At 38.2% G+C, this 27,999-nt stretch overlaps 1 protein-coding gene across 6 annotated transcripts in view; it reads left to right on the top strand.

Annotated features, from left to right (window-relative positions):
- TMEM65 (transmembrane protein 65) overlaps window positions 1-22,285 on the top strand; it is an 87,176-nt gene extending 64,891 nt beyond the window's left edge. For 2 of the 6 annotated variants that reach the window (XM_072774407.1, XM_072774404.1), the window contains one exon: window positions 14-2,714. In XM_072774407.1, the coding sequence (XP_072630508.1) occupies window positions 14-115 (102 nt within the window). In that variant the 3' untranslated portion in view covers window positions 116-2,714. Of the gene's footprint in view, window positions 1-13; window positions 2,715-4,754; window positions 5,468-21,496 lie in introns of those variants that run through there. The other 4 variants (XM_072774406.1, XM_072774409.1, XM_072774408.1 and 1 more) reach the window with 4 other exon arrangements.
- The last annotated feature ends 5,714 nt before the right edge of the window (window positions 22,286-27,999 follow it).

The following is a 27,999-nucleotide window of genomic DNA, read 5'->3' as shown; positions in this document are numbered from 1 at the left end:
TTTGTTTCCTTAGGGCAAAGCTGTTGGGGTGACTATTGGCTGCATTCTAGGAATGTTTCCTTTGCTTTTCTTTGGAGGAGGTGAAGAAGATGAAAAACTGGAAACGAAAAATTAACCCTCTTAGAATATTTATAAAAAGATGTAAACTGATGTACCTCAATTACTAAATATGCTGTCACAACATTTAGGAATTAAGACAATAACAGTGTATAGATATGGGATCAAATAATTCAGCATGTATTATGGAAAACACTAACTTATTGTGGCTTGGTTTTCTTAGGACATCTTTTTAACAAAATGTTTAGTATCCATTTTGTGTAAATTGTTGAAATGCTTTTTCACCAATTGTAGTCAACATTTTACCTTTTTCTTTATATCAAAATATCATTTAAGTATCAGCCATTGATGTACTGAGTTGGGTTTTGCATACTTGTTACTTCATGCGTATGCATGCATGAAAGGATCTTCTGTTGTCACTATTCTCTAATTACAACTCAGCTTTGAAATTTTTGCCACATTACTTAAGATGTTTCATATAAGTTAAAGTTTTTTTTTTTTTACTCTATTTGGCAACATCAATTTTGTACTATTTTACACTGAACATATACAATCATATAATTTCAGTCATTTTAAAATTCTTATTCTATTCAAAATAGACACACACTTTATGTATTTTAAGTATCTATTACTCATTTGAATTTTCTGACCTCACTGTCTCAAGAGCCAGAGGTTAATCAGAATAAGTATTATGTGGTGTCCCTACTACATAAAACCGTGTATGTTAGTAAGTGTATTATTTTCATTGATTTTTTTAAATCTCCAATTTCTCAATTTTGAATCATTACATCATAGCTTCTGCTCCTGAGGGGAAGAAAATGATTATCTTAGGGTCTTTTATAAATGAGGATTGTGGAGTTAGAGTAAAATAAGGGGTTTGACCTGACAGTTGGAAATTAAGAGGCTAAAAATTTTTTTAGAGAAAAAGAAAATGGGAACTGTCAAGAAGGTTTATGATATAAGTGGTGAAGTTGAAGTGACATTTGGAAGGTTAATGAGATATAGATTCTATTGTTTAGGATGGATTTCTTTTTCCCCATTCTCATCTCAGATGAGGTGAGCGTCGTCTCATCTGAATTGACTGAATCGGAGTACTCCATACTCATAATCCTTATGTCTCATCTCGTTTAGTGAGTTTTATTTATGGATAACTTACTCTGAGGTGAAGACTAAATATTTTAGATATTGCTTTTTTGCTATGAATAGTCTAGTAGTCAAAAGCTATGTAAGGAGAAATCTTTTTTGTTCTTTTCTTGTGATGTTTAAATAATATTCTAGGTTGAAATTATTTATTTTCAGCCTTGCATATTTGACATGTATAGTACAACTATATATGAGTCATAAATTTTAATTTTATGAGCCCTTAAAATTTGTTAGCATGTGGCCTGTTATATATGCTAAAAAATTACTCTTACTTGTAAGAGTAAACACATCATGGAGGAGAAAAACTGAAAATTACTGTTTGGGCCACTGAAATTATTTATGTTGCTTGATAGATGCAAAAGAAGGGAAACTTCTAAGATGGCTGTATTTACAGTTACTTAAAATTTTATTTGCACATATTTACTTTGACCTCTTATTTTCAGAGGGGCTGTTTTTTCCCACAATGCAATTTGTTGTAAATTATCCTCTCTACACTTAAAAATAATTTAGGGCCATCCTTTAATCATAGATTTTTGAAGGAAAAGAAGAAAATAAATCATATAATATAAAAATAAGTATATAACATTCTTATTATGTACAAATAATACAGCACTCTCATTTGATCAAATTAGGATTATGGAACTTGACTTCTTAAACAGAATTGTGGTTTTTATCTTCCACATAGTACCATGTATACACCAAAAAGAATTTTTTAATTATTTTAGCTGGTAGGAATAGAGTGCTTATTTAAACAGGGTTTGGTTTTTTTTTTGGGCGGGGGGTGGTAAATGTCTAAGTGCATTTGTTCCTAACTTGTATATTGCCAGTCTTTTTTGTTTTCTAAAAAGTATTTTATTGTGGTGCTTAAATTTTCTTCTTGTTAATTAAATCCCATATCCAGAAACCTTGCCTGTGAGCTTAGAAAGGGCTTTACACGTTTTCACGTTTTGCTCTTGAAAGTAATTCAGTCCTACAGAACCCTTCAGTTTAGCTGAATGTCTGCAGAATTATTTAAGGTGTCAAAACATGGCATATATAACCTTCAGGTTGAAAGATATATAAATTTGGGGGCATAATAAAAATTTGAATCATTCAGATATTTAATTTTTAAGAAATGGAGCCCTTTTGTCTTTAACATAAGGTACACATCTTTTCAAGATCTTATCCTATGTGAGTATTGGTGCTTTGCACAAAGTGATTTCTGAAAAGTGGTTCCCTTTAAGATAATGACTTCATAAAATCATTGTTTCATGGCACCTGTCACAAATAACCTTATTTAAGATTAAAACTGGAATCTTTTTTCTCGTATTTCTTTATTGGAGGCACCATAACTATAGTTAAATACAACATGAGCTATTTAGTACTGTTCATTTGAAATTCATGTTGTCTGTGTATTATGATTTATTGACTTGTTGATGCATGTAAATTGGGTGCATTTTGTTGCCACTGTATGTTAAATGGTGACCAATGTTTTTACAAAGGAATTGAACAAAAAAAAAATATCTTTTAAGAAATTTGGAATGTGGTTTTGCTTTTAAAATTTGATTTTCTTCCTAATCTCTGAGGGAGGGCCCTGGTTATTATTACGTCACTAAGGGAAATGAAATAAATAAATGTAGTTTTTTTTTTTTTTTTTTTTTTTTTTTTACAGGGTTGAGGCAATATCACTGATACAGTAAAATGAAGTATTTATTACCTCCCTGAAGTCCACACTGGAGATTTGTTTCAGATTATGAGAGAAGAATGATCCTATGTTGAGACAATTTGATCTTTAATGGGGTGTCAAAAATAAGATTAGAGAGATTGGCATAAATCACACTGATGGGTTTTTACACAGAGATATCCAGGCCTTCTGTAGAATAATGCCTCATTGACTCCTTTTTTGTAGGAGGTGAATTTTGAAGGTAATGGAAGTTTATCTTTCACACAGAAAGTGTGTGAATCATTTTGAAATAAATCGTCATAATTTGAGAATTATATTTTCTTCCCATCTTGAATGTATTAAATATAATGTCGTTATTTTCTTAGTGGTGAAGCACCATCCCCAGGACATTATTATTGTGCTGTGATGCCTCAGGAAAACTTTCATTTTCCTCCCATCTTTTTTTACTACTCTCACTTTTGGCAACTGCCTTCTCTCTCTAAATTGCCACTTCTCAGCTGTATGGATTTAGCAACTAGGTGGCCAGTCTCACCAGAAATTCTTTGGGAAATATTAGGCTCTGGAACCTGAGTGAGATGATGGTAATAATGATAATGTTATTAGCTCCCTTTAAAAAAATGTTAGCTCCCTTTTATCAAGCATTTATTTGCTGCTGTAGATATTTTACACACTTTGTCACATGTATTCACTTTAATAACAACGTTAAGTTGGTGCTCTTATTATCCCTATTTTATATTGGATAAATTTTATATAGAGAGTTAGTAGTAGACCCATGAGGTTAGTACTAATAAGTGGACTGGGATTCAGCTTTGTCCAAGTTTAAAGCCTGTGTTCTTAGTTACTATACGATAGAGCATCAGTTGTACAGACTTTGTAACATCTCTTCTATGCTTAGGTTTCTTTTTACCTCTAGACTCACGGAGTTGTTTTCTTGCCTATATTCTAAGGGAATTGTGCTTATAATCCCATCGTTAGTTTAAGAAATTCTGTGCATACTCTGTACTCAGAACTGTTTAAGGAACTGAGTGAACAGCTAAAACATCCTCATTCTCATGAAGTTTATTCTAGGGTTTGGGGGGGTGTCGATGGGGCAAATACACACTTAAATACTTCTTATTACAGACAGTGATAAATTCTAGAGAGAAATGGAGTAAAGTAAGGGGCATGGAAAGTACTGGTGGTCATATGTGGGGCATTATTTTTATAGAGTGGTCAGGGAAGAGCTGAAAGAAATGAGAACATTAACCTTACATGTTAAGGAAATCTCAGACATGTGAGATATATTTCATTTTAGAATGTATTAGAAGATGTTTTGTTTGTTTTGCATTATTAATGCTTTCTGGATTGAATCTAAATACTAATATTTAAATATTAGAATTAACACTCCCTGCATATCTACTGACAGCAGTAGAGGGAAATGACCCAGAAGCCTGGGGAAGCTACCTGGGAATTCAGAAAGTCTGTGGATAACCCATCTGCAAATTATTTAGGGTTTGTTGTGTGCTCATAATGAAATCTTACTAACACATCATTTGTTTTTACCAAAGCAATAAATGCTATTGGTATATGAGTTGTAACACTAAAATTGGTTTTTCTTCTTTAACTTTTAGAAATGGAGTACTACTTAAAATAAGAACATATAACATTTTAATTTTGAAGCTTCAGGACTTTAAGGGCCTACCAATCTTATGCTGACAGCAATATGAAGTACATGGTGTTATGTGTTGGTTTTTTTTATTAAACTTTATGACATCAAACATGTTAATGCCATTGACAGGTTTATGAATGAAAAAAAATAGCAAATATTTTTATTGAGACCAATTAAAAAGAATAGGCACCTTAGAGATTGTGTGATTTCCCCACAACTACAAGTTAAATTTTTTGTTTACAGGAATAGAATGTGAGAATGATGACTGAAGAATTAAACTCAAAGGAACTATTTTTGGGGAGAGATGGAGTGAACCTTCAAAAACTGTTGGGTAAAGGGATTTTCTGTAAGAATTGTAGAATTCAGTAAAGATTTGACATTTGCTAATAATATGAAAGCTATACATTTGTATAGTGCTTTCCCATTTATAAAATAGTTACACAGATGCTAGATATACATGAAATTTAAGAGTTAGTTTGAAAAAAAATGGGCATACCTTAATTAGAATTATAGTTTTTCTCTGCTATATATCAACCCCACCATCACCATTCGTGCACAACGGTGATTATTCTGTATCTCTTTACCATATGTCTCAAGTGTATTCTCTTCCTTATTTTCTTTTTTTTCCCCTCAACCTCGGACTGATGGAAATGCAGTTTTTAGAATGTATATTATGTCCCATGCTGTTATTTTTAAAGTATATAGGTCAAACATTTTCTCTTTTCCTCCTTTATTCCCATTTGGGAGGAGAGCAAATCTAAATTAATTTTAGTTCATTTTATATTTAACAGTTTTGACTCTTCTTTCTTCCATATTAATTCATACCTGCATTTCATAAGAAGGAAAAGATCTGACTATGCTTCAGATGTCAGTGCCACAAAGAATGGGATCTCATCTAATCTGTTCACTTCTCTATAATGCTTTGTACAGTGCCTGAAACACGGTGTAGATATTTGTTTAATGAGTCGATCTTTTCCACCCACATCACTGTGCACTTCTCTCTAGGAACTTGAATTCTGGCTTGACTCCCAGCCCATTCTGTATCAGTACTAAACACTTCTAGGACACATTCGTATCATTTTTGAATTTATCACATTTTGCTTCAGGTAGATTGATTCATGGTTCATCTACTGGCAGTTCTCTAGTCCATTGTTTTGTAACAGATAGTCAAATGTTTAATGGGAAATACAGTATGTATATATCTCCTGTTCTACTGGTTATCAAGGAAACAAACAGTCTTTGATTTGGCATGATTTATTCTTAGTGAACTTGTGTTGGGAGCCAGTGGTTACCACTTTATTTTCTGTTTAAGCTGTTCTAATTGTTCCCCTAAATATTAATATCAAGTATATTAGTCTACAGTTTCTAGAACCTATCTGCAGTACTTTTTTTTTTTCTGAATAAGGCATTGTTTATCCAACTCTGAATTTAATAGTACTTTTCCTGATCTTATTATTCAGAGAACAGCTTTGTAATTGTATCTCAAATTCTTTCAGTATCACAAACCAAAGAAATTAAAACTTCTTGGCCTCCAGACTCCTTTACACTCTGAAAAAAATATTGAGGTCCTCAAAGAGCTTTTGTGTATGAAGGTCATAAAAATATTTATGCATTAGAAATTAAAACTGACAAATTATTAAAATATTTACTAATTTGTTTTAAAATGACAAAGCAATTCATGTTAACATACATAAATGATGCACATTTTATGAAGATTATTTTCTAAAAGTAAAGTTTAGTGAGAAGAATAACATTGTTTTACATTTTTTATAGATCAATGTCTGGCTTACTAGAAGACAGCTGGATTCTTGTATCTGTTTCTGCATTCAATCTGTTTGATAATTATTTTGTTTGAAATATATGAAGAAAATTTTGCCTCACACAGATACATAGTTGGAAAAAGGAAGAATATTTTAATGACCTTTTTATATGACTGTAGATTTATTCTTCGACACTACTAAAACTGTACAAGAGATAATTTCTAAACAGTTCATTGCACTATAGAATTCAAAACCGTATCAATAAAATTTTGCACTGGGTTTCATTAAAACCTGTTGGTCTACCTTGCACTCTGACTGAACATTTTTCCCATGCATAATTTTATAATACCACGTATTCAGCATTTGGAAATTACTGGTTCGCTGAATTACGCACATCTTCCCAATGTTAATACATTGCCCACATAAAATTTTAAAATCATGTTTAATATGACCAGTGATATCATTAAAAAAAAAGCCTCAAGATTGAGAAGCTTTCAAATTCAGATGGCAGATACATGTTTCCCAAAATTCTGATTTTTACTTGATAGCTTAAATTTTGTTACTGGGAACATATACCATTAGTTTTCCTTGAAGTGACAGTTCACTTCATGTTTGAGAAAATATCTGCCAAATATTCACGTCTGAATAACCAAGTTTATCTCACAAAACAAACTTATAATTGCTTCTCTTCAAGACTATTATGTTTTGGTATCCCCAGAAGTACTTTGTGCATATTTGCCATTTCATACAGAATATTAAAAAGACATTTACTCAACAGTCAAGGTTTAAATAGATGGTTTTTACTGCTTTTTGAAGGACACTGAGTGGAGTTTTTCTTCTCCCTCTCTCCCAACTGCAAGTCCATGGCAATGTAGAATACAATGACTACTAGTGCCTTTATTTGTTCTAATATTGGTGCTTTTACCTACCATGGCTTTTGCACCATCAGTGAACATGTCACCAAGTAAAAGAGGTTTATAAGGTCTTAGTATATTACAAAAATGGTTTTGACTTTACAGATTCCCTAGGAATCTTAAGACCACACTTTCACATTTTGAGAACCGCTGTCCTAAACTTTCCTAATTAGTTTAACTAGGTTTGGCTGTAAGTAACAAAACCCCAAAATAACTGAAACAAGATGGAGGTTTATTTCTCTTTCATATAAAATTGTAGTGGTATGTTGTCCAGGGCTAGTATAAAAGTTATGCTCCATAAAGTAGTGAAGCCCAAATTCCCATCTTTCTGCTTAATCATGTAATTTGTTTTTGTTCTCAGTCATCGCTTCATGATCTAAAATGGCTGCTTCAGCTCCAGCTATCACATCTGCAGCCTATGGAGGAGGAAGGAAGCTTGAAAAAACTTTTAAGTTGCCACATGACACATCTGCTTATGTATCAGACCCTCATCATATGAACACTGAACTAAGAGAGATGCTTGTGAATTTCCCCATCTGTATGGCTGAATGTATAGCCAAAAATTGGAAAAGGGAAGGACATTTTGGGGAAAAATTAGCTGTGTATCACAGTCTACCATTTTGGCTATCAAATATTCATGCCTCCCCTTTTTCTCTATATAGAAAACACCCATCTACAGGGGAGTTGGCTCAAGTTTCTATGCAGTGACTGCATTCAACTCTGGGACTATATACTATTCTCTCTATAAAGTTTTAAACTGACCCACTGGTATCAGATATCCTATAAATGAAAAAAAGCATCTGCCTCTACATACTAAGTATGCAGAAATCACTTCTATTCAGAAAAGGAAAGAATAAACAATACAACTGTCACTAGTTGCTAGAAATTATGAAGTCCACCACCACTGTTATCTGCTCATCTACTTGAAACCAGTGGAAACCTGCCTAGGCAGGACTCCATAGAGGAGTGAACATTTTAGAAGTGAGTTCACTTCCAAAGCTGCTTTTAGCTTGGGGTTTTTTGTCCATTTTGGTCACAGTCAGGAGGCTGATAATTTTGGTTTTGTATATTTTAAGTCTTGCTTCTAGGGGACAGAAACCAAGAGAGCTTTTGGTAGAGATATACAGAAGCCTCAAGCATATGCAGTTTCCTCTCAGAAAATTTGCAAAATTGTAGAGCTCTTTGGGAGAAGACAAATTAAGCAGAGGCCTTATGAAACAAAGATTAAATTCAGAACCTGCTAGAAGAAGGGGATCTGGGGAACAGCCTAGATAATCATTTGAAAATTCTGAAGGCCAGGGCAAATCAAAGGTGGAATGAGCCTTATACCAAGGTTTGCAACTCTTCCTTGATTTATCATGATTTCTAGTTGGATTAGGGTGAATACTATATTGTCCTAGCAAAAAGAAGGATGAACCTCTCTGGAGAAAGGTATCACCAGAAGCCTGTAAAAGTTTTCTGTATAACACCTGAAAATTAAGCTTATGAGACATGCCAAAAGATAGGCCCACATGACTAAAAACTAAGGAGAAAAGAGACACAAGAAATAGACCCACAGATAATCCAAATAATGGCGTTAGCTGACAACTCTAAAAAATAGTTTTTCTTTTTTTAAAATTTTTTAAAAAAGATTATTTTAGAGAGACTGCACGTGCAGGGAGGAGTAGATGGAGAGAGAACGAGAAACTTTAGCAGACTCCACACTGAGCTCAGAGCCGGATGCTGGGCTGGATCTCAAGACCTTGAGATCATGACCTGCACTGAAATCAAGAGTAAGATGCGTAACTAACTGTGCCACACAGGCGCCCCTCTTTTTTAATTCTAATTTCAGTATAGTACTATACTGTATACTTCAGTATAGTAACATACAGTTAACTAACTATAACATATAGTATAACATACACTATATTAATTTCAGGTATACCGTATAGTGATAACTTGTTTTTGTTTGAGACAAGTTATGGGGAAAAATGAAAAGGTAGAGGCTTTCGTCAGAAAGTTATAATGTAAAATTAAAAAATAGACATTCTGGAATTAACACATTAGGTAAGACAGTGGATTTGCACACAAAAGAGAATTAGTGACCTGCAAGATAGGTTGATAGGAAACAACACACACTGAAGCATAGGAAGAAGAAAGTAATGGAACAGAAAATATTTGGAGGCATGTTGGCACAATAAAAAGCCTTAAAATGTGTGGTTGAGAGTCTTAGGGTATACAGAATAGGAGGAAGAAGGAGAACTATGAATATTTAAGGATCAAATTCTCTGTGATCATCTCAATAGAGACGGAAATAAAAGGACAAAATCTAGTAAAACAAACACCCATACATGATATACGGATGGCATATTACCACATGAAAATACGCTCAACGTCATTAGTCACGAAAATATAAATTAAAACCACACTCACAAGAATGTGTGCTGGCTGGGCAGTTCCTCTGCTGGTTTTGCCTCAGTGCAGTTATGTGGCTGAAGTCAGCTGATCAGTTGGCAGAAGCTAGAGGGTTTAAGAGGGTTTGGGCACAGATGGATGGAAGACTAGGATTCTCACCACATGATTTCTCGTCAGTTCTTAGTCTAACCAAATCTTTACATGACAGTGGGCTCCCAAGAGTAGAAGTAGAAGCCATGAGGTCTCCTAATGCCTACATTCTAGACTTCATGCCATGCAACTCCTGGCACCTTCCCTTAGTCCAGGCGAATTACAAAACCAGCCCAAATTCAAGGGAATGGAGAAGTTGATTCTGTCCTTTTAGTGCGAGAAATGGTCATGTGGTCATACTGCAAAGGGGCCTGGACATGGGAAGGCATTATTCACTAGAGACCATTATTATAATGATCTAATTTTCCAGATAATGCCTTATCACAGGCATGTTTTTCGTACCTGTATCCTTTCTGTTATATTGTTAAGTTCCTTGAAAGTTAGGAATCAGATCTTATTTATCTTCATGGTTTTTTTGTTTTGTTTTGTTTACAACTATTGAAGACCTTTGCACAGTGTGTAGTAAGTGTTGACTTTTTCCTGGCTGCCATGAGAAATAAAAGGTCAGTGGGGGGGGGGGGGGGGGAAGAAACCTTAAGTTGAAAACCCATCATTGCAGTAGTAGGGTAGAAACGATACATTGCAAGGCATTTAAAATCATAATCTCCAGAGCAGGCAAAAGCAAATAGCAACCATTGATGAGTCTGCAGAATATCTTAATAATCATGAGTTTGTGTATTATTATTATTATTTTTTTTTTTGGCAAAGAAGGGTAATACAATCCCCGATTTTATAGATGAGAACAGTTGCAAAGCTCTTTAAGCATCTAGACCTTTATTTAAATACAAACTTCTGATTCCATATTCCAGGCTCTTTTAGGATTGCTTTATGTTACAGGCAATGGAGAGAGTGGTGAATAGCTTAGGTGCTTTAATTTACAAAGTAAATACACTGTGCTTGGTATTCTTTTTGTATTTATTTTTCTCTGTGTAGAACATGAAAGATTTAAAAAGAACAATGCATAAGGTGCTTAAAATAAACTTTCCTCATTTATTTCAAGTCTTTCCTATTTCTAAGCAGTTGGATTTGAAGAGAAAAAGTATGTTGTTGAGCAGTTCTGCCAAAAGCTTAGTCCAAAATCTTTAGTTTTTCCTGGAAATTGTAGCCAGTGTTTTGTCTATCTGCTATTAACACATTACCCTCTACATGCCATCTGATATTTGGCATATTTTATAAACAGGCTGAACACTCTAAGCTGGATCCCAGCTACATTCAGGTTTTATAATTATATCTTCCTGCAATATTCTTCCCACTCAGACGGCTAATAAATAGTTTCGCTTACTAATTTAAGATTCAGCTTTTCTCTTTGTCTCTACAAAATTTAGAAGTTCAAAATGCAATTCAGAAAAAAAAATATTTTCTACACTCACTCCTACCATTATGTGTTTGGTGTCCAGTAATGGACCAGATTATGAGGGAAGTGGATCAAGAGAATCATGAAGTCCAAGTCCTTTTGAGGATCAGCTGTCAGGGAGATGGACAACCTCTGGAAGTTCTAGAATTCTGTAAATATGAAAGAGTGACACACTTGGGTCACAGTGTTGCTGGTACGTTCTTGTAATGCATTTTATTATAGTTTTTTGGTTTTGTATAATTCAACATTGGGGAATAAAGTCAGTTTGACACTTCATACTGGTTAATCTTTATTCTGCAGTAAGACTTCATGTCAGCAACTTTTTAAATAAAAATATTGCATTATTCAGGAAAAATATAAATGAAATATAAAGGGCCCTTGCCCTTAAAGGGCAAGACATTAATTCAGTTTAAATTAGTTAAATCTTTCATGATTCCATAGCTCCCTGTGAATACCATTAGCACATTGTTTCACATTAATTGTGCTGAAAGACCTGGCAAAGGTCATATGGGAAGGTTTGCTTTTATGGTTGAAAAGTCCTTACTTTTCTGAAACCATGCTAATAGTCTTTAATATTCAGAAACCAACAGTTCTACGCCAATCAGTTCCTACCTGTGGGAGCTCACACATGAAGACTAGCCTCTCTGAAGTCTCAGAGTGTCCTCATTTGTAAAATTGAGACAATAATATCTCTTTTTCAGGTTGTAAGGATTGAAATTATATATTTATAATGTCTGGCAAAATGCTTGGCATATAGAAGGTGCTCAGTAAATGACTGTTGTGAAGATAGCAGTTTTCAGGACTCTCTCTGGTCTTCAATTTGTTGGTTAAATATTAAAAAAAGAAAAAGGAATTTGTTGAATATATTTGAGGCAAGGAATAATGGAAAGTGAAAACATTCCACTTTCTTTTCTTTGGGCCTTTGTAATGTGACTTTAAGTATTGAAATCTCAGTCCATCAGAGACAATTTTGGTGAAGTTAAGCAACCAAAAGATAACCCAGATCAAACACATGGCTTTGATGTTATTTGTGGCACTACTACCCCTAAAATAACTGTGCCAAAGTACAATGATTTGGAGCTTTCCAATATTTTTCTTGCATGTTGTTTAAAGCTGATGAGGTCCTATGAAACTCCTCTAGTTTTTTGAAATAATGTTTAAATCTAAGTCCCAGGTCTTCAGTTTACTAGTTGTTTGATCTTGGTCATTTAGCTCATCAGCAAATTGAGTACTAGACACTATTACAGTCTTCTTTTAAGATTGAGTGAGATTTTGCATGGGAAATAGCTTTGTCATTCAGTTAGCTGTTGTCTTAAGTTATACTAAACATCTGTGGGGGTGAAATGGGACTTCCATTTCAAAACTTCAGACACACCTCCTTTCTCATGTGTAGTAAGAATGACTATACTTCACTGCATTCTTTAAAATGAGTTAAGAGGAGATACTTCATCTCATGGCATTTATTTCTTTTTTTTATATTTTTATTTATTTATGATAGTCACAGAGAGAGAGAGAGGCAGAGACATAGGCAGAGGGAGAAGCAGGCTCCATGCACCGGGAGCCCGACGTGGGATTTGATCCTGGGTCTCCAGGATCGCACCCTGGGCCAAAGGCAGGCGCCAAACCGCTGCGCCACCCAGGGATCCCTCATGGCATTTATTTCTTAATGAGCTATCTATTTTAATAGTTGTAGCCTTTATCAATTACTAGCTTGACTCCTCCCCTCCCTTGGGTTGTGTGTATCTACCATATTTTGCTTATGATGGTTGGATTGGGGGGAATTAGTCATCACTTACTGGGTTTCCTTTGGGATTTGCTTCGCTGCAGAGAAATTGATCACTTGGTAATTTTATTAGAAAACATTTTGCTCCTGCCAGGAAAGACCCATGGTTTACAAAAGATGCCTGTGACTTGATAGCTGGTCTGCCTAATTCTGGGGTGCAGAACTACCAAACTCATTGTTGCTGTACACCTCATACATATTTACACCCTACCCTTTATTACCAGTAAGCCTGTTATTTTTATCTTCAGCTCAAGTTTTATCTAAACTCAAAAAATTTAGAACTCAAATGGGTGTGTGTAGGGGAGAGTATTTTTATTAATCTGCTGAAAGGCAAGGGATGACTTATTCCAGATTGATTCCTCACAGGCTGCCTTCTGAAAAACTCCCTAGAAACCAGTTACAGTTGAAAGTTTAAGAGATACAAAGCAACGTATCGTAGAAACCTGAAGTGGTGGTTTAGCTGGGATAGTTTGAGTTCTTCAACTATGAATGCTGAAGCAATGACATAGGACAGTGCCAAGGTTCTGCCCCCTGCTGGCTGGGACCACAGGTTTGTACTCTAGCTATTGATCACACCATGTGAGGGGCTTGAATTCTCTCAGTCATGCAATTTAAAAGCCCCACAATCTAAAGACTGAGGTGTCTCTTCCAGTGCCTGAAGTTTGGCCCTGCTAGATACTTGTATGCTGTTCAAATGCAATGGGAAACAGGTTCACACACATGCTATGGCTTTTGTCTCTGAATTTCCCCCACCCTGAACATGTTACAGAAAGCCTGGTGTGTCACACCTCTAAATTTCAGCATTATTTGCCCTCAGGGTGATCAGAATTAATCTAGAGCTCTCTAGTTGACAAAAAAATTTTATACAGATTATCTCATTTGGCTAACAACAACCTTGAAGACACAGGTATTCCTTACCCCCATTTCATAGGCAAGGAACTTGAGTTCTTGAATAACAATGAATGACAGAGGTGGTTCTCTGTTATCCAGTTCCTTGACCTCTAATTCCTATGGTCTTTGCTTTATAATCCTTTTGTAGATGTTGGCATTTCTATAAACATCTATTGAGCCACACAGCAATGCCTAATTCCCTTGTTGCTATGGGAATAGTTGAATGCTTTATTTTCCAAAAGTCTTTTTCTTTACCTCAGATAACAGTTTCCAGTGATGGATTTTGCTTTAAATAAAAATAGCCCATCTCTCTCTGCTCTTGAGAATTTATTTCTCAAAATTACACCAAAGCTGATGAAAAAGAATAGATATTGAAACTGGGTACCATCCAGATGCCACAGAAGTGGTACTGCCAGTGAAAGATGAAAGAAGAAAGAATATTAGGTCAGGATGGATCTGGAAAAATGGGAATTTTGTTTTTCGAGTCCAAAGGGAAGATTGGGTGGTAGAAAGGAAAGGTGGAAATGTCAGAAAGAAGGTAGTGTTAGAAGAAAGAGAAGTATATGTACACTGCTTTAATATTGTGGTTCTGCTCATTGTTAGAGTACAAGTAGGAATGAAATCTGGATTACAGCTTCTCAGGCCCAGGGGAAGTTCTGGGTGTGCTGGGCAGTCAGGCCATTTTCAGCACTCCTGGGACCATCAAGGACCAAGCGGAATTATGACCATTGAGTATTGAGTCTGATACAGTTCACAAAGTACCTTTACTCGAATTAATTTTAGTTTCACAACCCACTAGCTGGACCAGAAGCTGTCCTATTTTAAAAGCAAATAAGGGGAGAAAATAATGACATCTAGGTCCATGCAACAATGAATTCTTGTCTTCCAAAAATCATTCATAGGTGATTCAAAATAGTTTTGTTAGGGATGAAGGCATAGGTACACAATATAAAATGTGAATGTAGTATTTTGAAATTTTTTACTGTTTTAATAAAGACAGCATATATGACCTTCCAGAGTAAGATCATGGTTGCATTTTTCATGCTGATGTTGAGTGTAACTTTGAAAGGAGAGGAAACTTCTAGATGGACTCAAATTGGAGATAAATGATGGTAGAGCATAGAGGTATAAAGAGTGAAATCTGAGGGCTTTTTAGGGATACCAGGATGAGAGAGGATAGGTAAATGGATCCAGTGGATGAGGCTGTACAAGGCAGATATTCTAAAGCTGAGAGTGTAGAATGGAAAGAGCATTCAGTTTGGAGCCAAAAGACAAGCTTGAGTCTTGGTTCTATCGCTTAGGTAACTTTGAGCAAGTTACTTAGCCTCTCTGAGCTTTGGCTTCTAATCTGTAATAGAAAAGGCATAATTACAGGAATAATAATCCCTACCTCACAAGGTTGGTAACAGAATTAAGAGAACCACAGTGCCTGGGTGATTATGAGTCTGCCTTCAGCTCAGGTCATGATCCCAGGATCTTGGGATCAAGTCCCAAATTAGGCTCCCTGCTCAGCAGGAAATTGGCTTCTCCCTCTTACCCCCACCCTTTCTCATGCTCTCTTCTCATATGTGTTCAAGAGTATCTTCAATTTTTAAAAAAAGCAAATCAAGGAAAGTTATCCTGAATGGCTTAAAAATTCCTTCCAGCCCTAAAATTCAGTGACTCTCCAAACCAGGAAAACCCAGCAATGGTGAGGACAATCAAGATGTGATGACAGACTGAGCAAAGTACCTAATGCCAGATGCCTAGTGGCCTGAGTTGACCAGTGTGCAAACCAAATGCTTGTGTTTGGACCTGAAACTAAAGTGGAGTGTGGGTGAATTCAGGGCCCAAGAAAGAAAGGATCCTTTTTTTCCCTGCAGACTAAAGAAATGAATTTAGGTTTGGGTGGACGTAGGGTCAAACAGGGAGAGTGATCCATTGGGTTGGGACTAAATTAGGAGAGGGACTTAGAGCCCTAAAGGACAGTGAAGATAGAGGGCTGTTCAATGAGGATCCCAAACAGGGTAAGATATGATATCTTTTCTCTCTAGGAGCTTACAGCCAAATGTGGCACACAATGAGGCCAAAGTAGCTACAGCAGAGAGTTTAAGTAAGACAAGCAGAGCAACTTATGGTAGAGCCGACTATATTTAGCATCTACTTGGGATTTGGTGTAGGATGTCGGTGTATTTTAAGATTAGGAAAAGGAAGGAAAAAAACATCAAGTCAGAATAGAGCCTAGAGATTTGTTTATGCTTTTTAATGCCAGAAACTTCAAATGGCTTTTCTTCTTTGCAGAAGGCAAGCATGTCTGTAATTTTGCACAGTTGAGAAGACATGTTTCCGCTATCCCTCGAAATCTCACTCCCTGCCTTCTAGCCACATGAAGAATCACTGTGGCTCTTCACAGGTGCCAGACGCTCCCTCACATCTCTCTGCTTTGCCATGTTATTTGTTCTGCTTGTGCATCTTTTCCGCAGCTATACATTAACCTTTATACTTCACCCACTTTGTCTACCTGGAAAATGTGCAGGGGGAGCTTCCCCTTGGGGAAGACCTTGACAACTGACCCTATGTGTCACCAAGCAGGCTGTGTCACCCACATACCTTGGGATACAATTATACTTTGCTTTCACCTCTATTATATGGCTGTACAATTCCTGGGATAGTTTGTGTGATCTATCATCTATCTATCTATCTATCTCCTCTAGATGATGAATTTCTACTGGAGACAGAGAAATCCTACTGAGATGGCCTGAATGATATGTGGCATTTATTGCATGATTATAATATGGCCTAAGATCAGTGATTCTCAAAGTTATGGTTGCATCAACAGATGCTTGTTAAAGATACATATTTCCTATCCTCAATCTCAGAGAATTTATTCATTTGGGGTTGGGGTATCTGCATTTTGACACCTAGGTCATGCTGATGCAGTTGGCCTTCTGACTCCATTTCACAAAATACTAGCATGGGTTCCTTATGTCTTCTCTGGCCTCTTGCTCTTTATGTTTGGACTGTTTCCCTCCAGGAAAGGAGGAGCTAGGGACAAGTAATTTAGTGAAACTCAAATCAGGGGAACATACTTGGGTATAATGTTCTGTCTTGAAAGCCAAAGGCACAGATTAAAATAATAGTTATTTGTTGATGATATTTATTCCCATTTTCCCTGACTTCCTTTTCCACTGACAGTCAATGACTGGCCATATTTAAAGCTGTGCTGGTTGATTTTTTGTTACTTTCGAGGCACTGTGAATAGCTCCTCAAAGCGAGAACAATTCATGCATTTGAAAATTGAATTGTGATGAGCTTATCTGTCAACTGCATAAGGCTTCCTCAGTCATTCTGTTCTGAGCAATAAATCTATAATCATTGAAAGCAAGAGCCTTTCATTATACATATAATTCAGTTGGAAGGCGCAGATTATCCAAATTGACACTAGCAACAACAGCTACCATATATTTACCTTTTACTTTGTACCAGGGCTGTGCTCAGTGTTTCACATCCAATTTGTTTTTTAATCCTTATTAACACCTTTGAGGTCAGTTTTACAGAAGAGGAAAGAAGGGGCTCAGGGAAATTTAAAGAACTTAGCCAAGGGTTAGAGCTAGGACAAAAACACATGTCTGTCTGACCTTAGCACCTAGATATCCAGATTACACTAGAGGCCAATTCCTTTGAGTGTGCTTCTGCGGTCTATGGATGGCAGACTGGTCTTCGGGCATAGGCAGAACTTAGGACCCAGGCTTCCTGAACCCCAATTTATTTTTTATGATCTTACACATGGGAGAAAAGAAAAAAAAAAAACAGAGGAAGGTTGGGACCATAAGTGATTAATTCTGGTGAAATAAAAAAAAGAGAGAGAGAGACCTCTGACTTGTTTAGCTAATTTGGGAAATTCCTGATTCTTCTAGAAATTGTGGTTTCTAGAAAACACTTGCGAAAGGGCTAAATCATACTGTTATAGATGACCTTGAAACAGATTATCTGGACACCGCCCCATTTCCAACAACTTCTGTTCCTCCAGTTTAGTAGAAAAGGCTAAGATAGTCACATAATTCTTGGTTCATTCCTAAGATTCTCAAAACCCCATAAAAGCCTAGTTAGACCCGTTCAACCGTTGCAGAGCCTTTTTACAAACCGGCAAAGATATTAGGTTGAGAGTAGGCTGGTTTTATGACGGTCCAGCAGCCTTTGTGGATATTAACTAGAGGCAGAAAGTCGTCCAAGCAGCACCACAAGCAGGGTGAGAGGCCCTGCAACGTGGCACAGAAAACCCTAGGTTGGCGGCGGGCCCATGAATTTACTCCCAGCTCTACCTGTGGCTGTGAGATCTTAGAGGAACCTCTCGATCCTATGAGCCTGGCTTTTGTTTTATTTTTTTAATATTATTTTTTAATTTAAATTCAATTTCCCAACATATAGTACATCATTTTTTGCAGATGTAGTTTTCAATAATTCATCAGTTGCGTACAACACTCAGTGCTCATCACATCACGTGCCCTCCTGAGTGCCTGTCACCCAGTTATCCCATCCTCCCACCCACCTCTCCTCAGCAACCCTCAGTTTGTTTCCCAGAGTTAAGAGTCTCTCATGGTTTGTGGGTTTTGTTTTAAATGACACTATTGGTGTAGGTGAGAATCAGTGAGAGTATCAGCAAAGGAACTTCCCACACCTCAGCTGTCAGGAGATTTACCTGTCGTCTATTTCTGCCAGCTGTTTCATTATTTTTTTCTCAATAGACCTTCAATAGCTGACGTGACTGAGATCACTGCCCATAGTAGGAGCGCAGCTGGCCATTGGTGGAATTGAACTGCTGAATATTTATGATAATTGAGAACCTCAAAGAGGAGTCTGGACTTGGTGATGCACTTATCACTCATGTTCTATTTAGAAGCTAACGTAGTTGTCCTGATTGAAGATCAGTGTTGCCTGAAGGGTGGGGTGTGTTCACTGTGACATGCAGGGTGAATCAGAGTATTGCCTAGACAAATATTTTTATTTATTTATTTTTATTTAAATTCAATTTGCCAGCATATAGTACATCATTAGTTTCAGATGGGGTTTTCAATAATTCATCAGTTGTGTATAACACCCAGTGCTAGACAACTATTTTTAATGTATAACTAAATATTTATTTTACTGTATTTTTAAAAAAGATTCATTTGAAAAATAAGTTAAAAATAAGTCAATTAGAATATATAAAACAAATAAGAATATGGGTGGTAAAAGCATATGACAAAAGTCATGAAACCTGAATGACAACAGCTTAAGATCTATTCATAGGATAGAAATCCATTATTCCTCAAGCAAAATTCTTGGGGCCAGATGTGTTTCAGAATATCTCATGCATTCTTGTCACAGCCAGGGGTAACTGGAATGGCACTTTCAAATACATTATTTCTGAGGTGAAGCATGAATATTCACCATAACAAGGATAAGTTAGGTCTATAAATAATATCATATCAGTTGAGGCCAAGTATTGAAGCAAAATGAGTTACAAAAGGCACCATTTTTTTTCAGATGCTTTTGCAGTTTTGGAATTGTAGGTAAGACATTTTTGACCTATAGTGAAATTAGGCCAAGAGAAAAAGAAACAAATCCAAGAACATCAGACCTGAACATATTTTGTAGTTTATAAAAACACTTTCCCTCACATTATCTGATTTGTGAGGTATACACTCTTGTATTATAGATGAGGAATCTAAAGCTTAGAGAGGCTAAGTGACTTAGCCAAAATCACACAGCTCAACTGGTAACAGCTGGGCCGGGACTAGAGCATAATCCATGTCCTGTCTCCAGGTTCTTGGATCTTTTCACACCACAATCTACACATCACATAATAAATTCTGAAGAATCAAAATTGCAGATATTGACTTCTCGAACATTTTTCCTGAAACACAGAGATTCTTCCTTCCAGAGACCTTCTTAACAGACATTTTAATTTCCACAGGGAAATTTCCACAGTGAGGCTTCTGGAGGGAAAGGATGAGAGTGGAGGACATAACTTTGACCTTTTAATGTTTTTTAAAGAAGATTTTATATATTTATTCATGAGACACACACACACACAGAGGCAGGGGCACAGGCAGAAGTAGAAGCAGGCACCACACAAGGAACCCGATGTGAGACTCGATCCCAGATCCCGGGATCATGCCCTAAGCCAAAGGCAGAAGCTGAGCCACCCAGGTGTCCCAACCTTTTAACGTTTGACCTAAAGATATATCCAAGGTGGTTGGACCACTCTCTTCAAGCAATACATAAAACCCAGTCCCCAAATCCTTGTTATGGTTCAGGGGCACTTCAGAGGAAATGTTGCCCTCTATTTCCAGAAATTCTAATAGTGGTAAACATTTATTGAACACCTGCTGTAGACCAGGCACTCCTCCCCATAACATTTGGAGTGTTATTACCACTCCCCTCCTCCAGATGAGGAAATGGAAGTTCAGAGACATAGCCAACATCCCAAAGCTGGTAAGTGACAAGTCAGGTTTGGGACAGATGTGGTTCTGCCTGGGAGCCACACTCTTGCCCAATATTCTAGCAGTGAAAGGGCCATGGATGGATTTCTGATCCATCGTGGGAGGGATGCCTTTTCCCCTGACCCCAGGCTGCTAACAGTTAGGCTAGGTGGATTGGTTTGGGAGGTAGAGACCCAAGCACATCTTCCATGGTCATCACGAGGGTGGCTTCAGATGAACTCAAGAGTGCTGTATTTGCAAGATGCAGATGCAAAGACCCTGAAGGACCTTGGCCATGATTCTTGATGACCAAGAATCATAGAGCCCTTTTACAACTGAACTCCACATCTTTCATGCCTTGTGTCCCAGAAATCTAAGTGTAGATTGATTCAGCCACCTAAATTGATGGTGCACCCCCTAGCAGTAGGGAAATAAGAGGGAATTTGCTGTATTCAGGAAACCACAGTAGGTGTGCATGACCAGGATGTGAAACAAGGGTGGAGTTTGGGGAAGGACTGGGAACAAAGGTGCAATCACAAAGAGCCTTGTTGTTCTCACTAGAGATGGTTAGATTTTGTCCTAGAGGCAATGGAGAACCACCATTTTGACCAGAGAAACAACATGATCCCATATTTCCCTGTGTGATATCTTATTTGACTTGGAAATCAGGGACCGCTTCCTGGAAGAGGTATCAGTTAACCTAGGACTGAAAAGATGGTAAGATGTCGGGCAGCAGAGGTGTTCATCCAGGGCAGAAGCAGCTGCGACAACTAGGTGTGTTCAGGGTTCGTGATGATATGAACCAAAACAAACCAATTCCATGTATTGAGCATCTGTTGTGTGCACTGGCAATGTACATTTATTAAGTCCCTTAATCATGGCAGAAGCCCTGCAAGGAAAGTCTTAATTCCTAGGACATAGAAGTGGGATTCAGATCCATTCCCATCAGACTCTAAAGCCCATTGTCTTCCCATTCCACAGGCTGCCTCTCCTGTGAAGAGAGATAATCTTGACTCAGGGCAGAGGGAGCGGCAAGAACAGTGGAGGTTCAGACAGAAATGAAAGTTGAAAACATATTTCAGAGAGCGTTGACAGCTTAGTGGCTGTTCCAAATGTGATCTCTTCATTATTGTGCTCAAACTGTACCAGCTCCCTAATGGGGCAATGTTAATCAAAATGAGATTATTATGTGCAGGAGAGGAGTGCTCCCAAGGAACCGGTTTTAATTCCAGGATTAATTCTCCTAACTTAGTTACTGTTCCTTTGTCTTTGTCTTTCTCTCTTCATTTTTATGAGTCCATATACAATAAGCGAAAACCAGAAGTCATGAAAAAGAATCCCAGGAGCAGACCACACTGCATCTAGGACTGTTCAGAAAACAGTTTTGAGGACACAGAGAAATTCCAGAAGAGTTGGCCAAGATGTGGTGAATGTGAGCTGGATCCTGGGGTTGGCCAGTGGGGGATGGAACCATCCAAAAGACAGCCCCCTACTCCCACCCACCTTCAAACTCAAAGGATTTACAGTAGAAGCCAAGCATATACGTCTGGAGCAGTCAGATACACTTGTAAGCTTAACTGTTAGATACTAAGTGAAAGAGAAGAGGGCAGTGGGGGAAGGATGGGTCCATTATGGATGACAACAGGCAGGGAAGGCTCCATGCACTTGCAGGAAAGGCCCAGCATCTTGAATGGGGTGCCTTCCTGGAGTGTAGGTGCTGCCTGCCCTGACTAATGGGCCAAGTTTGGGGGCAGCGTGGAGAGGGGCTCTTCCCTGCTGTGAACACATCCCATTAAAGCAGACCCAATGATAGCATCAGGTTGTCCATACACTAATAGTAGCAACAGTAACCTGAGGGGGCAGTACAGCTAATTATTCTGTGGGGTTATATATTATTAGGAGCCAGACCTGCCTCCCCAAACCTTCTGGGCTCATACAAGTTAAAGTGACTGAGTGAGGTGGACAGATGAGCACCTGAAGGACCAGAGGTCACTTGACTGTGGTTTCCACCGGCCCAGCCTCAGATCAATTGTTTCTTGGATAAAAACAACAAGAGACTTTTAAATAAATAAGTGATATTGTCAAAATTGAAAGAGTACTATTTTTTTCTGAAAAAGGATAATGACTCTACATGAGTGTCATGCTGAAGTACCAAGAAATGGCCAGGGCCCTCAATTTTCAGTGTAATTATGACCCTCTTTTCTCCACATCAAGATTTCTTTATGTCTTTCAGAGCTTGATGTGAGCCAGCTTAGTCTTTCTACCATTGAGCCCCTAGGGTGCAGCCTCTTCTGGCCTGATTCCCAGACTCCCCCATTCTGTCTTCCAAAGGCTCTAGAATCATACCCCTTAGATGTTGCTTTTCCTCACTCTGACTCCATTAATCATGAGAGATTTCTCATTGCCTCTAAAGACAAGCAGATGGGCTTCTCTTGTTTGAAGGGTTTTTTTTTTTTTTCCTCAACTAATCACAGTAGGGGCAGAGATAGCAGAGAAATGACAATAACAAGGGCAGGTTACAAAGTTTAGGAAATCTTACATGATTTGTGCTGCCACGGTCTTTTCCTATGTGTGCTTGGCAGTTTGGCCAAGTGGAAAGTGGTCGTTGGATCTGAGTTGAGATCCTGGTCTGTCACTTACCAGTTGTCCTTAAGCAGATCAGCTACTTACCCCCACCTCCCTCCTGGCATTGTTGCAGAGACGGATGAGATTACACATACACAGCATGACCCAGTGTGTGCCTAGCATGTAACAGATGCTCCACACAGGACTGTGTTTACTGAGATAGTTGCTGGGAAGGCCCTTGTACCCTAGCCCTCCTAAAGGCGAGGGTCACCGCTTTCTCCATGAAGATCACTTTTCAAGCTTACAGGCTGCTGATGGAATATATAGAACCATGTCTCTCCAGCTGCCCTATTTGTCTCTGGTAAGTGATTACAGTTTTGAGGATGAAGGATGGGGCTGGTGCCCTCCTCATCGGACCCCAGACACATGTGGGTGAAATGTCCCCTGAGAAGAGTATCTTGTAATTCTTTCTCACTGAAAACTCAAAGCCAGCTATTCTATTTCTTTTTTTGTATTATCTTCTCATCTCAGGATAGTGAGCAACAGGCCTTATCATTGCTCCTGAGGTAGGGAGACAAAGATATTCAACCACCATCTTGGAACATGTTTCACATCAAAACTGATTTCTCTTGGGCCCTTGACTATCCCTGAACTCTGAGGTCAAGGTTTTCATAGAGATGAATCTGGTCAGAACTTCACTGTCAGCTGGGAGAGTCAGATCACTGTCCCCTTCTTGTTGGACATTGGTCAGGGCACAAAGTGCCAGTGCTGCCGCTCACCTCCCACCAAGGATCCATATCCATGGCATGCCTGTGCTCCTACAGTCTCCCTTGAGGTGTTTCCACACTTAGATCCCACTTGGGGTTTGAGATTGGGTTAGAATTTGGATCCCCACAGTCACTCAACAGAAATTCTCTTGGGGGCATCTACATCTGCCCACTTCCCCTATAATGGTATGACTGGGTATGCAGAGCTCGGATACACGCTTTGCTACCCATGAGAAAGAAAACCAGTGCTTGCTGAACACTCGTTGTGCTGAGCACCAGTTGCAGAATGTCCATGCATGGTCTCACTCTGTGTCTCAACAGTCCTTTAAAAGCAGAAAGGAGAGCTGAAAGTGGGCATTGAGTTTGATGTTTGCCTGTGAACTCAGGTGATAAGTTCTTGTGTGGAGTTAATCAGGAAAACCCAATCATCGAGGTGGGGAGTAAACCAAGCAAGTATCCACTGATGAGAAACTCAGGAGTCTGAAACTATAAGAAACTGTAATCAGGTGACCTGATCCTAAGGAGACTGAGCAGGAGTCTTTGGAACCCACTTAGCAGATACCTATTCACTTGTAGTTTATGGTTTAATGAAAGATGGTAGGAACCAAGGGGAAGAGTAAGGCTGAAGAATAGAGCAAAGAAAATCCTCAAAGAGCCAGGAGTGGCTGTGCCTTTTAAACACTGTCTGGTAGAGAGTATCTGCTGCCCAAAGGGCATCATCATTCCTATTTCTGGGTGGATATATTCTCCCATCAATCAGTCTACACAACTCAGCATCCCCACCAATCTAGCAAACCTATGATTGCAGTTTTGATGTCTAGGTATCTGGTGTATAGAGAAAGACAGTTGAGAGGTGCCGACATGGGGAACTGGGCTTGGTTGACAGGTACATCCCATCTTAAACCCACAAGCAGACAGTCTAACTTGTGTCTCAATCTCCAGGTGGTACATGCCTGGTAAGCATGAGGCACGTGCGTCCCTCTGAGACCTCATCTGCTCATAGTCCTTGCAACACATTCTTACCGACTCATCTGCACAAGCTCTAAGGAACAAGATTACCATTATTCAACCAATAAATGAATGTGGATGTACTTAGAGGTTCCTAATGAAAATAGAAATTGGAGTAGAACAAAGTCATTATTAAGTGTAAAAATGAAAGGCTGAAGGCTATTGTAGGGTGATGCTCAAACATGTAGACTGAAGAAGGAGCATCAGAATCTTACATCTATCGAGTCATCTCTCTTCTCAGAGATAACTGTATATCAGGTCGTTTGATTTCTACTGGGTAATTCTCATTGTCCAGAGAGGACACAATGTGATCCAAGGAGCTGTGGTATTTATCTAATATTCATCAGAGCCTTTTCCTTGCCTTGGTGAACTTTTCTTTTTGGAGAAGACTACTCCACTTAGAAATGTCAGCAAATTGATAATATTTATAAAGGGCATTTTAGTCACATAGCATGAAGCTGGAAAGGAGATGAATTATATGAGACATAGTTTCTGCCAGGGCCACTTTGTACAGCAGTATAGGTTGTGCACTGAACAATCCTAGAGTATCCTATTAGCACTATAGTCTATGCAACTGTCCTCTCTCCCCAGATTGTTCAGTGCAATGTGTGGTATATGGGAGGCTCTGACACATCTAAGCAGCTTATAAAATAGTTTGGATATGAAGGCTTCAGCTACATTGTGGAGCTCCCCAAAGTGTGTCAGATGTGAAACATTTTGCTCAGTGTAGGAACTGGGACTGGAAACTGAATTCCTTTTGTGAGTGGGTTATTGCATATTCATGAGAAGAACATTCCAGTGATGTGAATAAAAATGAATGTATAGAAGAATTCTAGCATGTGAAGAATCTGAAATGTGAACAACAAGCAACCTTTGGGAGCCACAATGTCTCTTCAGGAAGAATGATAGACTGTAAGAAAAGTATGTTTTGAGTGCTGTGGCTCTTCCCTCTTTGCCCTTGTCAAGTGACAGCTTAAATATAATTGACTGGAAACAATTTCCCAAAGCCACCATAAAAATGAGTAAGTATGGTTTATTAACTTGTGATTTGATGTAGAAACATCTGCTTATTGAGAAATATAAATGGTCTGTATCAGTCAGCTCTAGCTGCCATAACAAAGTATCAGAGGCCAGGGGGTGGGGAGGGGACTTGAGCAAGAGGAGTTAGTTTTCTCACAGTTCTAGAGGCTAGAAGTCTGACCTCAAGGTGTCTAGAGGGTTGATTTATTCTGAAGCCTCTCTCTTGGCTTGCAGATGGTCACTTTCTCACATGTCCCCACACGTGGCTTTTACTCTGTGTGCATGGCTTTTCCCTGGTGTCTCCCTGTGTCCAAATTTCCTCTTCTTATATGGAGACCAGGCAGAATTGGATTAGGACCCATCTTCATAGCCTCATTTTAATTTAATCACCTCTCTAAAGGCCCTATATCTAAGTACAGTCACATTTTGAGCTACTGAGGTTTAAGGCTTCAATATATGCATTTGAGGGGGAGCACAGTTTAGCCAGTAGAGCACCTGAAGCATTGTAGGAAGGATTGAATGGGGGCCAGAGGAGGGACTGCAATATGCCAGGCAGAAATCTAACCAGAGACACAGCAGCAGCTCACCAAGGTATATTAAACCTCATCCTCTAGTCTGGGCCCTTGGAGCTCAGTCAGACCTGTCTGGAGGAATGTGATGGGACAGAGTCTGAGGACTTTGCAATTCCTGTAGCAAGGCATCTGTACCTTGTGGCCATCAGACCAAGGTGAACAAATGGAAAAGGGTAGAGGGACAGACTATCACTGAATTAGAGACTCCATATTGAATTCACAGGGCTGCTGGCCCCAGAGGTCTGCCCATCTAAGACCATACCCATCACAGAGGACACACGCAGCAATATCTGAATACAAGTGCCCTTCATGGCTAGTGTGGAAAGTTCAACTGAGTTGATATATGTTTAACTTATGTTAAACATAATCGTATGTTTATAGTCACATACGATTAAACGGTCTTTGTTGGATTGATCCTTCTTTTTTATGGTCATTGTAAAAGCAATAATACTAAATATATAAATTATTGAATGCTAGAACTATGCTAAGGGTTTATACATCACATATTACTTTGAATCTGCACAACCCTTTGAGATGGGTTTTAGTTGAGACCCAGGATCCAAAGTCAAACCCAAAATAGATGACAGCTCTGGGATTTGGCCTGTAGCTTAGCCCAATCCATAGCCACACAGTTAATGACTGGGCTATGGGCTGGTGCAGAAAGTTCTGGAAGGCAGGGTCTGGGGGCTGGAATCTCAGCTTTGCCAGTGGCCAGGTAGGCCATCCTTATCTCTGGTTGTTCCCTTCCATGTCAGAAAAGGGACCTTGGTGGGGGTGGGTGGTAAAGAAAGCTATGAAGCTCCCTGGACTCAGTAAGCAAGGATTGCATTTGAAATAGTTTATCTCTGCTTGCAGATAGTGTCATGGTGACAGTGGTAGTGGACAGGAGGAGCAATTGGTGTCTCGTCTCTGATTCTACATTCAATTTCCTTGGTTGGAGAAATTAGATTACTCAAGAGGTGGAGAAAAAAGAACATTGGTAATAAAGTGCAAATAGATGGATTACACTCAGATCTTTAACCTTTTCAATGCTAGGCAATTGATTTAAATCCTGCCTGTTTGACAGTGATGGATGGCTGAGGACCTAACAATTTTAGTCCCATTTCTAAGGGATAACTTGTGTTGTATCTAAACAAACCCCAAAGTGATCACTATTTAACCTCTTTATTTGGAGTCTCTGTTAAGAGGCCAATTTTGATGAGTTTCTAGAGCCTAAAAAGCATAGCATGGACATGGTCTTGGTGGTTGCCCATGAGAAAAGTTGTCAGTCTCTTTTTCTTTTTCATTTTATTTTAAAAATTTTATTATTTTTTATTGAAGAATAATTGACATACAATATTATATTAGTTTCAGGTGTACAATATGGTGATTTAATATTTATGTACATTACAAAATGGTCACCATGGTATCTAGTTATCATTTGTCACCATACAAAGTTGTTACGATATTATTGACTATATTCTCTTTTGTACATTACATTCCTCTGTCTTATTTACTTCATAACTGGAGAATTATACCTCTTAATCTCCTTCAACTAGCTTATCCACCCCCTGACTTCTCTCTTCTCTGGCAACTATCAGTTTGTCTTCTATATCGATGAATCTGTTTCTGTTTTATTTTGTTTGTTTTTTTTCAGATTTCATTTATTAAGTGAAATCATACAGTATTTGTCTCTAATTTATTTCACTTAGCATAATATCTGCTAGGTCCATCTATTTGTCATAAGTGGCAAGATGTCATTCATTTTTATGCCTGAATAATATTCCATTGTAAATTTATATACTACATCTTTTTTATCCAACCATCTATCCATGGATATTTAGATTGCTTCCATATCTTGGCTGTTATAAATAATCCTGCAATTAAT

The sequence above is a fragment of the Canis lupus genome, chromosome 14 (assembly GCF_048164855.1).
Source record: "Canis lupus baileyi chromosome 14, mCanLup2.hap1, whole genome shotgun sequence".
In the NCBI taxonomy this organism is placed as follows: domain Eukaryota; kingdom Metazoa; phylum Chordata; class Mammalia; order Carnivora; family Canidae; genus Canis; species Canis lupus.
Note: the sequence above shows the minus strand (reverse complement) of the source record. Positions and strands in the feature narration are given on the sequence as shown.